General features: G+C 44.6%; 1 protein-coding gene across 1 annotated transcript; it reads right to left on the bottom strand.

Moving 5' to 3' along the window:
• Positions 1-6,886: 6,886 nt before the first annotated feature.
• On the bottom strand, positions 6,887-11,293 carry LOC120666104 (wall-associated receptor kinase 2-like). Its single transcript, XM_039945892.1, has 6 exons — positions 10,961-11,293; positions 10,767-10,854; positions 10,502-10,630; positions 8,775-9,732; positions 8,375-8,536; positions 6,887-8,150 (listed from the first exon to the last, which is right to left on the bottom strand). The coding sequence occupies exons 4-6, from the start codon at positions 9,679-9,681 to the stop codon at positions 7,174-7,176; spliced, it is 2,046 nt and encodes a 681-aa protein (XP_039801826.1). The 5' UTR covers positions 9,682-9,732; positions 10,502-10,630; positions 10,767-10,854; positions 10,961-11,293; the 3' UTR covers positions 6,887-7,173.
• Between the last annotated feature and the right edge of the window lie 1,351 nt (positions 11,294-12,644).

Here is a 12,644-nt window from a genome sequence, read left to right as displayed (position 1 = left end):
TATCCCACACATTCACATGCGATAGTAGCCAAAGCATCTCATATAATCAAGGTAAACATGGGAGTACAAGGAATTTATGTAAACAAGTAGGCTATGCAGGTTCATCTCATCATAACGAAAAGCAAAGAGTTAGCACATTTAGCAAGCAATGCCTAATAAGTATTCAAATCATAGATGGGCATGAACCTGACGGTTCCTTGAGGTCTTCTAGTTCTTCTGGTCGTCCAGGAAGTCCTCTGAGATCTCCTGGTCGTCCAGAACGTCAGTCAGCTCCTCCTTGTAGGTACCTAGTCATAATTACGTATAAAGATGGGGACCGGTGCAAAAATAAACAAAACTACACAAATAAGATCCAACTCACAACAAGGCATACTCTAATGGGTAGATCAAGATTGTAGAAAAATTATGAAACTAGTTTCATAATTTTCGGAGGCCTGGTTAATTTATTATGATTTTTCTAAGGCTAAATCATTTTCCAAAATTAAGAAATAACAATCGGAAAATAAATCGCACAGTGGTGACATGTGGCAGCACCAAAGCGTGCCACATGGCATGCTGATGCCATATGGACATCATCATGACATCTATCACTAGGGGGTCAGGTTTGCTGATGTCAACAGTTGGCCCTACTAAAGTCAGTGTTGATTGGTCGACGTTGACCAGGTCAACGGTCAAAGGGTCATCATGTGGGGTCAAGTTGACGCGCAGGAGTCAGTCCGAAAAAAGAAAAAGGGGCAAAAGTTAAACAGGCTGATTGGGCTAAAAGAGTCAGGTCGGCTCGGCTCGGCTCAACAAATCTCGGCTAGGGGGCTCGGCTTGTGACTTAAACGCGCCGACGGCTCAGGCTCATCATACAGGCTAGCTCGGCTTGACGAGGTGCACGGCTAAGGCTCAGCTAGGGTCGTGGGTCAACACTTGGTTCGGTCCACTAAGGTTTTCGGCTCGGTCTAGCCCATGTTTCGCAGGCTCCGATAGAAGGGTGACTTGTTGTCGACTCTTTGGGCTGGCTATACAGGCTCAGCTTGTCGATGGCCCATGGGACAGCTTAATGTTCACTCCTCCCTCTCTCCTTCCTCTCTCGCTGGCATAGGGGACCCGTCGATCATCCTCTTCTATTCTTTTCCAACAAGCGGAGCCTGCTCGTCGGTCATAGGGCGGATATGGTGTGGTGAGGTCAGACCCATGTGGCATGCGGGTGTGTGGCATGGCAACCAGTCAGCAGAGAGGGGTGAAGGAGGCGGCGAGGTCCTACCATGCGAGGTTGGGGAAGATGAGGTCGGCGCAGGGATGAGGTGCGGCCTTGACGGGTCGAGACAAAGCAGGTAGCGCGGCTACGACAAAGTCATCATTCGGGCGCCAGCTCGACGGAGCTCCTCCTCTTATTGTGACATTGTCGTCCTCCCTCTTCTCTCGCTTGCTCTTCCTCTCCTCCTTCTCCCTTCTCCTCATTTGCTTCTCTTCCTCCTCGGCCCTCTGGTCTTCTTCTCTCCTTTGGCTCTTTCTCTCTCTCTTGGCAGCGGCGAAACAGGAGAACCGTAATAGTGGCCCAGGGTTGCGGCGTAGCTAGGGTTTTATAGGAGGCACCAGTGCTAGGGTTTGCGCGGGCGGCAAAGATGGCGGCAATGCTCAGCTTCCATGCCTCAGATGCGTGGCCTGCATCCGTCGTACGAGCGCATGGGGCTAGGGTCTTGGGGGCGCGGGCGGGCAGTCAAGGCGAGCTGGAAAGGGGGTGCGGGTGGTTACGCTAGGGCATCACGGAGCTGGGACAGGTGAAGCGTGAGTGACGTAGGTGACGCACAGAACAAAAGGCAATGGCGTCGGCATGGGATGGGTGGAAGGAAGGAAGAGGAAGGCTTCCATGTGGGCTCAGGGTGTCAGCGTTGGTGGCAAAATGACAAGGGGGCACGCGGCACGGGGCTGGTAGCGGCTTGCCTAGCTTGGGCCGACATGGGCCCTGTGAAGCGTGAGGCAAATTAAGCTCGGGTTGGCGAATAGCCTGCGCGGGGCAGGTTAGATTAGGTTGGCCTCGGCCTTTCGGTCTGCTTGCGCAGCTAGGCTGGGGTTAGGCGGGTTTGGTTAAGGGTTTAGGCTGGGTAGGAGTGGATCCGGGTTTGGGCCGAGTTTGTTAGCAGGTAGGATCAGTGTTTAGGGTTGAATCGCAGATAGTTAGCATTTGAATTTAAATTTAAAGGGCCCACTTCAAATTTAAATTCCATACAATTTCAAGCAATTAAAATAAATCTAAATTGAATTCAAATAAACAAGGTAGACTCAATTAAATCCAAATATTCCACACTAGCAATTTAATAATTCTTAATTCAATTTGTAATTTTTAATTATTAGAAATTTTAGGAAGGCAGAATTCACACTTAAATGGATCTAACTACAACATTACCACAAAAAAATTTAAAATTTACATTTTTTTTGATTTTTTAACATTTCGGAAAAATCTGGGATGTTACAGACCAGGCACCGCACTACGCCTGTGCTGGGTCGGCTTGGTCCGATTAATTTTGTGCCGAGCATGCCCGTGCCAGGCCAAAATGCCATTTCATGGGCCAGCCCATGGGCCTCGAGTTGGATGGAAAACTATACCTTCCTGGTTGGGCCTCTATGAACTATGTGGCTTGAGTCACATTTGCAATCGGAACTCGTATGAACTATGTGTCTCGAGTCGCATTTGCAATCGGAATTCGTAGAAGCTGATCGCACTCGCCCCACCCTCTGGCTAAGTGGCTATCATCCCGGCGGCATCACTGCCTTCGATCCACTGCATCGTCAACATCTATGCTAATTCAATGACATCGAGTTCTCCCACCTTAAATCTAGCCCACCGATTATCACCCCAACTACTAGAGGCCACCGGTGTTCCCACTGCCTTGCCGCACCGTCCTTGCAACCTGCCTCTGTCGAAAGGCTCCCCCTCCCCACGTCCTCTTCTAAGGATCCCGCCAAGCCCCTACCCTGAACTCCACCCGCAGCTGTTCAGCGACAAAGATAAACAAGAGTTCGCCGGCGGCCTTCTAAGAGCAGGTATTATAATTGTGAGTAGTCGGCGGAAGCTGACATGGAAGGGAGAGAAATGGAGAGAGAGATCAAGACGGGCGTCTCCCAACTTGCCCGCATGCGGCCGGCGAAATCTGACCGAGAGACGCTAGTTCGGTTGGGATTGGACGAGCTGACTGTGGTGCATTGAATAGCCGCGGGGTCCACCATCACTGTGCGCCATGTCACCTGCGCGAGATGCCAGCAGCAAGCGAAACTATTAGCTTTGCTCTAAACGCTGTGAATCGCACTCGCGTGCGATGAATAAAGTCTGCCCTGAAAGCCAGGACACTTTTGGTTTGCGGAGGCTATATATCGCCTAGGCTATAAATGTACAATCGACCACATGAATGTTTTGATTAGATCAATTTGGCCCAGTCAATCTTTCCGCATGAGGCCCAACATCTATTTGTTTAGCTAGTAGTAAATGTTTCTCATCACCACCATGCTAGCCCACGTGCTATATCTCCATGTTGCATGAGCTGATAGCTACTTTTCTTTTTCTCTCTCTTCATATATTGTGCCTACTTTTCTTTTTCTCTCTCCATATATTGTGACGACACCCATATTCTTCTGCATGCATGCATGCTCGCTCCTCACCTATTTGTCCATATTTTAAAATATCTCATGGTTAACGTATACAATTTGTTTGCATTCTAGACTTATTAATTGATTTGTAAAATAATTTAGTTATATACTGACTTGTTTGTCTCATGTTCATAGTCTATTTGTATATAAAATTAATTTATTTGCTAAGGATGTGTTGTTCTTTATGTAAAATTGTTTAGCTGTATGTAACTAATTTGTTCACAATGTCAAATTATTTGTTTTCTTCATAGACTATATTGTTCAGCGATGTTGATTCATTCGTTCGTGGTGCCTTTTCTATTATTACCATATACGATCAAATGCTTGCAATATTTAATATTCTGTTCATTGTACATTATTATTTGTTCATTATTATTAATTTTTTGTTCATAAAAATAATTATTTATTCGTGTTATTAAAATATTTTTTCCTAGTAGCCGAAACTAATTAATTAGTATTAAATAATATATTTATCTAAAAATCGTACAAACATAGACAAGTGTAGACTAATTTCGAAGATCTTGTTGCAAGAAATACAGTGATGTAATAGGAATTTAATTTGAATGCTCGGTTTAATACTTATTGCTTTTTTAAATTCTAAATTCGTATGCATGTGGGTAAGGTCACGTAGTTGTACTTTTTGCAGGCATAGAATCTTTTTTTCCAACTGCAGCCCTGATTCAACAGCGAGCCTAAATGCAGCCCATAATTGCAGCACCTGTAATCCGTGTGCTTCAGCGATGGATGACTTGAGAAATCATCAGCTGAAGTGATATATAATCACGCCCACAATTGCGGCTCGTTTGTTGTTGCTGCTGACCAAGACCCACCTGTGAGCCCATACAAGCCCCTGAACCGCGCAACCTAGCGCGAGCGCCCGGGCAAATATTAAGGGTAACGCTCTTCAGCGATCCATCGTAGTATCACAGAAGCGGTTTGCCTGTCAGCCCGCTCACTTTTTTGTTTTCTCACCAGCCCAAGTTATTATCAGCCCATTTTTTTTTCTTTTGTTTCTTCTTGCTTCTTCTTCCTGCTTCATTTCTAGCTTCTATTCTACTTCATTTCACTGGCCCAATAATGTGGTGGATGGGATGCATATCTAAAGCCAACTATACTGTTCTCCGAAGTTCACAATCCTATTTTCTTGTACTGAATTTTTATGAAGCTCCACGATCTCTTCCACCAATTTACAACTTTTGTTTCACAAATTCAATAGAGTTTTCCATGGATCAAATACTTTTTGTTCCATGCAAAAATGAGCAATTTTGTTTCAAGTGATTTCCATATATGTTCCATCAGTTCACAACTTTGTACTAGTATTTGTTCAGATGGAACCAAGTGTTCCATTTATTCCAATGGAACACTTTGTTCTAATGATACTATTGGATCTAATTGTACAAATTCTAATATTTGTTCCAATGGTCCGGTAGGATGCAACAAATTCAAATAATGAATTCCAAAATTTGTTCCAATATAACAAATTTTTACATTTGTTCCAATCAAAAAACTTTGTTCTCGTCTGCGAGCAACAAAAAGTTTTAGTTCCAAATTACATTTTTTTGTCCCATAGTAATAATATTGTTAGGCTGTTCATTTGGTTAGGCTGTACGTTTTGGGTTGGTGTCAATTTTTTATCATGCACCAATTCATCTTAGAGAAATATGAGCTTTTGGTTAGCATCTCCAAGAGCTTCTGTATAATCTTTTCTAAATTTGAAGTTTTACAAGCTTTGTAAAAAGATACAAGACCTCCTATAGCATGAGTAAACCAACAGACTCTGTAAATTTGCACTCTCCATATGTTATTTTGCCAGTGGACCCCACGTGTCATACTCATTTTATAATCTTCTTCCCTACCTCCTCTCCTCTTGCTCGGTCGCCGACGAGCTCCAATCACCAGCGGTACCACGGCCTTCCTCGACCTCACACTTGCCAGGGCATGCCTCTGTCTCACCACGCTGCTTGCCGCGGCCGCCCGCATCCTCGCCCTCCCGACTCCTCCTCGGCTCCGTGGTGAACAGTGGCTCCTCCTCGGCTCCGTCGTGAACAACGCCTCCTCCAGAGCTTGGCGCGCGGGCGTCGCCAGTGAGGAGCATGCTGCCGCTGCTCACATCCATGTGCACGCACGGCCCCTCGGCGACGTCAAGCGCGACCTGCACCCACTGCGCCCAGATCAGCGGCCGCACCGGCCGTGGTGGTGGCAAAGGCCGACGAGGTGGATCGTGTTGAGGTCCCGGTTGAGCACCTCGACGGCGACGGCATCACCGTTGAACTCCACAAAGTACACGGAGAGGCTCGAGAACGCCTCGCTCGTGGAGAGGTAGCTGATCAGGAACCGCGCCCCGGTGGCGGCCTGCGCGGCGGTCGGGCATGCGCACCGGAGTGGCACGGGGAGCGGCTGGCTGGCGTCGAGCGTCTCCGGCACGGCGCTCCGACGGGTCACGGGTGTGGAGCGGGAGGCGGGGGTGGGGCCATATGAGTGGGATACAAGAGCTGATGGGCTAGGCATCTTTGTCTAGCGGCGCCCCTGGATACAAGATGAGGATAGAAGACGAGGTAAATAGCTTATCTGTTGGATGAGTTTTTTTTTCTTTTTTTAGCAAACTTACCCAAGATACAAGAGCTCTGAGAGTCTCTTTATTTTGTTAGCTAAATTTAGAGCTTGTACCTCCTTTGTAAAAATAAAATACCACCTAATCCTACGGGGTAATCCAAGAGACTAGCTAAAACATAGGCTTTATTTTGAAATATGGGCCCACATCATCCAAAAACTATCAGAATTCTCTTCCTTTTTTGCGGGATAGCTAGCGTGCGGCGTCTTCTATATTTGGCCTGCGGGGAGGGGCGGATAGCTAGCGTGGTAGGATAACGATTGAGATAGAAGAGTTGTTGGATACTTTTTTTTTGGAGATGTTTTCTATTTTTGGCTAGAAGAAGCAAAATAAAAAGTCTCTTGGAGATGCTCTGTTCACGTTTCTAACGCCCATGGCCATGAAGCAAGAGCAGTTAGAGAGTCGTGCGCAGAAATGAATCGTGCATGCGCTGGGCCTCTTAGAAATTTCAACCCAATGAAAAAACAGCATCCCTGCACAAGCTTCTGCGATGAATTAAATCTCAGTAGCACGGTTACCTCCAGCAGCCCCCGGTAGTTAGTGCAATTTGCATTTTTTCCCCTACGTTGCCAATTGGACTCAAAATCTACTTTAATTTGATTTTACAGATCATACTTCATCGTATTTACTTTGGACGTACCATTGTCACAAACAAAGAAAAAAACTTCTATATACGGGGCACTTGAAAAGTTGCATCACTATATATACATGGCACTTGACAAGCTTTCTTTCTTGAACATGCGGTAACCTGACAAGTTACAGAACACACGTGGTCGTATGTTTCGTTAGAAACTTTCTTTCTTTGGACATTTGGCCCCATTTTAGCCAGGTATTCGTTACTTATTCCATCAGTATGACTGATTATTACAACCTAAAAGATGCATCCAGTAGCCAGGAAATCACGCACGTTTCCATTTATCTGCCTGGGATCACTTCAGCAGGTACTGAAGGTGCTCTGCTACATCTGCCATGTCGGGTCTTTGATCAACATCACTGTTTAGGCATTGAACAATAATTTCTGCCAAACTATGAAATATCCCAGTGCTTCCAATCGCTGCAATTTCTGGGTCAATGATCTCAATCACTCTCTTCTTCTTTGTGTAAGCATCAAGGGAGTTCCCAAGTAAGATGTTATTGTCAGGATCTAAGGCCTTCTTCCTGGTAATCAGTTCTAAGAGCACAACTCCAAAACTGTAGATGTCACTTTTACTAGTGTATAAGCCTGTCAGCACATATTCTGGATCCATGTAGCCCCAGTTACCAATGATAGTGCTGGCATAATGTTCATCAACAGTAATCATCCTCGATGTACCAAAGTCGGAGATCTTTGGTACAAAGTCCTCGTCTAAAAGTATATTAGCCGGCTTAACATCGCCATGCAGAATTGGTGTAGTGATTTCTGAATGCATGTAAGCTAGACCCTTTGCCGATTGTGCGGCAATTTGTAAACGCAGATCCAAGCTGAGAGGCACCCTGTTGCTGTCATGCAGAATTCTATCGAGGCTACCGTTGGGCACATACTCATAGACCAAAATCGGAACATCAACTTCTAGGCAACACCCTATGAGCTTAACAATGTTCTTGTGCAAGACTCGAGATTGAATGATAACTTCGTTTGCGAACTGGCCTGCCAATTGAACATCAATTTTGGGCTTCTTGACTGCCACTGGCTGAGTTTCGTCTCGAATATACCCCTTGTAAACCTCACCAAAGCCACCTTGTCCAATACAATTACTTGTATTTAGTATTTGCTCCAGCTCCTTCTTCCTGAACAGCTTAATCTTGTTAACTACTTCTATTATTGGACCCCCATTCTTTCTAAAATAATCTTTCATCCTTCTTTTCTCTTTGACAAGAAGACTGACAAACACTGCAACTGCGATGATAAAAAGTCCACCTATTGCACCTACATATACAACAAAGGTACCACACATGTAGGAAGCAATAAAATCTTCTAAACAAACAATTGTAATTGTGCAGTGCACTTGTACCATCATTATCCTAATTCTTAAATGCAGCATTATGTGGGCAAGTCTTGCAATAATTTCATTATCATCTTAGAGACCATGCAAAAAGCCCTCGTTTCATCTATCAAAATTTGCACGCATGAAGAGTGGACCAGGAATGTACCGGTTGCGATTTTTGCTGCAAGCGGAAAATTGGGGTTGCAAGCATCATTGAACGGATCAGTACTGTGGGAACCACTGGGGCATTTGCATTCGCAGGAACCCAGTGTGTTCCGGCAAACGCCTCTGCATGGATACTCTTGACGACGTTCACACTCATTGATATCTGCATCGTTTACAACCTCGTTAACTAAGTATATGTACTGCAGTAGTAATTAGTTATTATCTGTAAACAACATGGAAATGCGCACAAAACAAGAGGCAAATAATTCAGGACAAATTGAAGTTGCGATTCGATCATGGAGAATTCAAATAGAGTACTAGAATTTTCCCTCCTTCAAAACGACTAAACACGGTATCCTCTTCTTACTGATCAGGACAGGTGCATGATCGAACACACTTACCGGTACAACCGTTTGCAATGTAGGGGTTGCCTTCGTAGCCCACGCTGCAGTTGCAGACGTACCCAAGCCCATTGGAGGAGTCACGGCACCCACTGTTGGGGCTCACACAAGCATAGCTCTCCGCCGCCTTCTTCGCCTCGTCGCACGTCAGGTTGTCACGAATGGCCCAGTCCAGCCACACTGGCATCATTGTGTTGATGTCCATCTTCAGGTCAGCTGCGTGGAAGGTGTAGTTGTCCCTGTCCACAAGGAAGGCGTAGTCGCAGGGGCTGTACCCCAGCCTTGCTTTGTGGGTGTACGCGTCGAAGTTCATCCTGTTGTCGGTGAGGCCCTGCGGGATGTCGAGACGACAGCAGCCGACGCCGGCGCAGACGCCATCCATCGCGCTCCGGGAGTTGTTGCAGTAGCACATGCAGCCGGTGTAGTAGCCATACTCGTAGTCATTTCCCTCGCTACGCTGGCTCTGGGTGTAACCCAGGGTGTTGCAGCCGACGACAACAAGCTGGTTGTTGGTGTTGGAGATGCGGTACACCTCGTCAAGGTTGAACTGCACATCGCCATCGCTCCAGGCGTACACTGAATCTGACGAGTTGAAGCACTGCCACGCCACAGGCAGCATCACACGGGCCTCGGCCGTCTTGATGGAGAGGTGGTTCACTGGCACGGGCTTGGTGGTGCCAGCAAGCACCGGCCTGTTCATGCGTCGGTCGCAGATGATCTCGAAGCCCTTTCGGAAGCAGCCCGTGCCGACGCCGAATGGATACTGGATGGCTATGCCGCCACAGCTGTCCGGGCATCCAGATGTGATCTCAGCCTCAGGAGTAGCACTGAAAGCTGTTAATTGTAGTAGCAGTAGATATGGCAGCAAGATTAACATTGTCGACGTTACGTTGTTGCTCTTGCTCATCAACCAATCGTGATTCGGTGGCTCGCTGAATTCTTCAAGGAATCATTACTCCTGATGATAAAGGGATAATTACGTCACATTATCGCGTAAATTCTTAATATCTTCAATTCTTTGGACAATGACTGGACCATCCTCCAAGTATCTGTTCCTATATTTTTTATGGTATCTGGAGGTTTGGATCATGAGTACTTCTAATTTGTCACAAAACAACAGAACAAGTGCAAAGCATTCTTCATTTCTGTAAGCAAGTACTCAACAGTGAATCAGTGTTGGATACGGCCATAAGAGATGTGTTTGGATCCTTCGATTCATTACAGATCAATCTTTAGAGACAAAGTGTTATCACAAATAGTTTTTGAATCATATGTGAAAAAAAAATTATCACCGATGAAGTTTAGAGCTAGGACCGTTTATGATAGTCAATTAGCTGTACAAGACTAAAGACAAGTGGGCAATTTTGCAGTAGTTATATGCACTTGAATGATGATACCATTCATGCCCAGAAAAAGGGATATAGTATGTCTATTACAATGTTTGAACGCTTGCTTTAAGCTGAATCTTTTGAAAGAGGAGTAAAACTACAACAAAGAGGTAACAAGGTACGAACTGAATTTGGCAATGGCACGCCGATAATGCAGAAATCAGAAAAGAAAATAGAGTCACATATATATTTGTGCCCTCAAAGTTTTTTTTTGAAACATGCCCTCAATGTAAAGGAGAAGTAGCAAGTACGATATGATTAAAGAATGATCATGTACGAGTGATACGTAAAATTAGTCTATGACCATATGATACACAATATGAGATGAACAAAAAAAACCTGCAAAGACCGGGGTCCACCAGGTAGATCATGACAGTGACTTAAGCCATTTGCACATCATGACAGTGACTTAAGCCATTTGCAGTAAGAACAGGTCCAATTCTCTCTGTTGAAGTCGTACTGGTGTGCCTGTGTTTGAGCGTGAGTTCAGATACTACAACTTGTACGCAGATTTGAGGAATAAAAAAAAATCTCGCGGCCGAAGTCATACTGGTTGATAGGTGGCGGATACCTTTCAATCGCCTAAAAAAAAGCTGGATGATACCTTTGGAAAGAAGGGTCGTATCAGAAACAACTGATCTGACAAAGGAAGGCTGAAGAATATACTATTCCACTACGCATGCGTCCCAAAGCTGCAAGAAGTTCGATCTCCAGGAAATCAGAAAGTGCAGGAGTAGACTGCTGAAACGCCAAAAGTAAATCAACAGTTTGGCCAGATTTCAGACGTTTCCAATTTACCATGGAAGATTTGGGGAAGAAGCCGGAAGAGAGCAAGCCGGTGGCTTCGTCTGCGGCAGGCGGGGCTCAAGCCAGGGTGTTGCTCGTGCTGGCCGACGGCTGCAGCAAGGCGAGCCAGCAGCACGCAGGAGGAGAAGCACCGGAAGATGGAGAGAACCTGAGCCCCACGGAGGTAGGAACACGGCGGTGGAGCGGGCCGGCGGCGAGGTGCCCGGCGCAGAGGCGAGAGGAGCGCGAGCACCGTGGTGTTGCAGCAGACTAGTCGAGATTTTGGTTGGACGGTAGTTTCGGAAGCAGGGAGGGATATTAAAGAGAATGTGCAGTTAGATGAATTGCTTTCGCGTAGCAGCAAATGAAAATCTTTGACCACTTGCCATTTGTTTAGCGAGCCAAATACATGGTTTTTTTCGAAAGCAAATACATGGTTTTGATATACTTTGTAGGTCACCAGTTTGGATTAATATAGAAGTTCCAATTAAATTATTTTTCCATATCATGGAGCACAGGGGTTTTTAGGGAGTAATTTTGATATACATCTAGGGACTTTTTAGCTTATTTTCATAATGACAGGCGCTGGATAATTTTTCCGAAAAAAGAATAGATCCAGTAGCCCTTATTATCAGAGATGATTTTTTTAGATAAAGGAACATTTCAATATTCCGGCCTCTACATCACAGTGTGAAATATCCAACCATTATTACAAATAGACAATCATATAGGGCGAAAAAATGATGAATTTATTAAACATCTTATTATAAAAAAGCTTATTATTAAACCACCACCCATTTTTTTACAAAGATCTCCATAGCCATAGACTCCAACAGTTGACAAGTCTCAGATATAGTATTTATGTCCTCCTCTTTCCGAAGCAAAACCCAAAATCTTATCCAATGTGTTGCACTGAAAAGGATTTGCAAACAAGGTTGTGGGTTCACTTTATCAAAAACAATATCGTTTCTGCTTAGCCACATGGCCCAACAAATAGCACTTACACATGTAAGTATCAAATTTCTTTCCTTCCACCTAATCTCCCTTGTAGCCAAGTCCCAAATATATGAATGACATTTTTAGGTTTTTGAAGACCCAAGGTGGTGTGAATTATTCTCCAAATTAATCTAGCCATATGGCACTCAAAAAAGAGATGTTGTATAATTTTATTATTACTACAATAGCAACACTTCTCAATCACGTGCCAATTTCTTCTAATTAGATTATCTTTAGTTACAATAACACCTCGGTGAATGAACCACAGAAACACTTTTACTTTTAAGGGAAGTTTAATTTCCACAAAGATTTGTTAATTGGAATAACCTCCATATTTAGTATTTCTCTATACATTGATTGAGCAGAGAAAAGTCTTTTTTTTGCAACGACCAAATGAACATGTCTGGTTGTTCCAAAAGTTGAACATTTGCTGCCTTTGCTACCAACTCATGCCAATTTTCACAAGATTGTTTCCCCTTAGAGCCCTCCTAAAAGAAACATTAAGAGGAGTCGAAGATGTAAATTTTCTAACTGTGTCATACTTTCTAATTACCAGATTGTAAAGTGTTGGGTATTAATTTTTAAGACTAGTGCTTCCTAGCCATTTGTCTTCCTAGAATCTGATTTGTTCCCCATTTTGAAGTTTAAATGTTCCGCAGTTAAGGAAATAATTTTTGACATCCATTAAGCCAAACCGGAA

This window comes from Panicum virgatum, chromosome 3N (genome assembly GCF_016808335.1).
Source record: "Panicum virgatum strain AP13 chromosome 3N, P.virgatum_v5, whole genome shotgun sequence".
NCBI classification, from domain to species: Eukaryota; Viridiplantae; Streptophyta; class Magnoliopsida; order Poales; family Poaceae; genus Panicum; species Panicum virgatum.
Note: the sequence above shows the minus strand (reverse complement) of the source record. Positions and strands in the feature narration are given on the sequence as shown.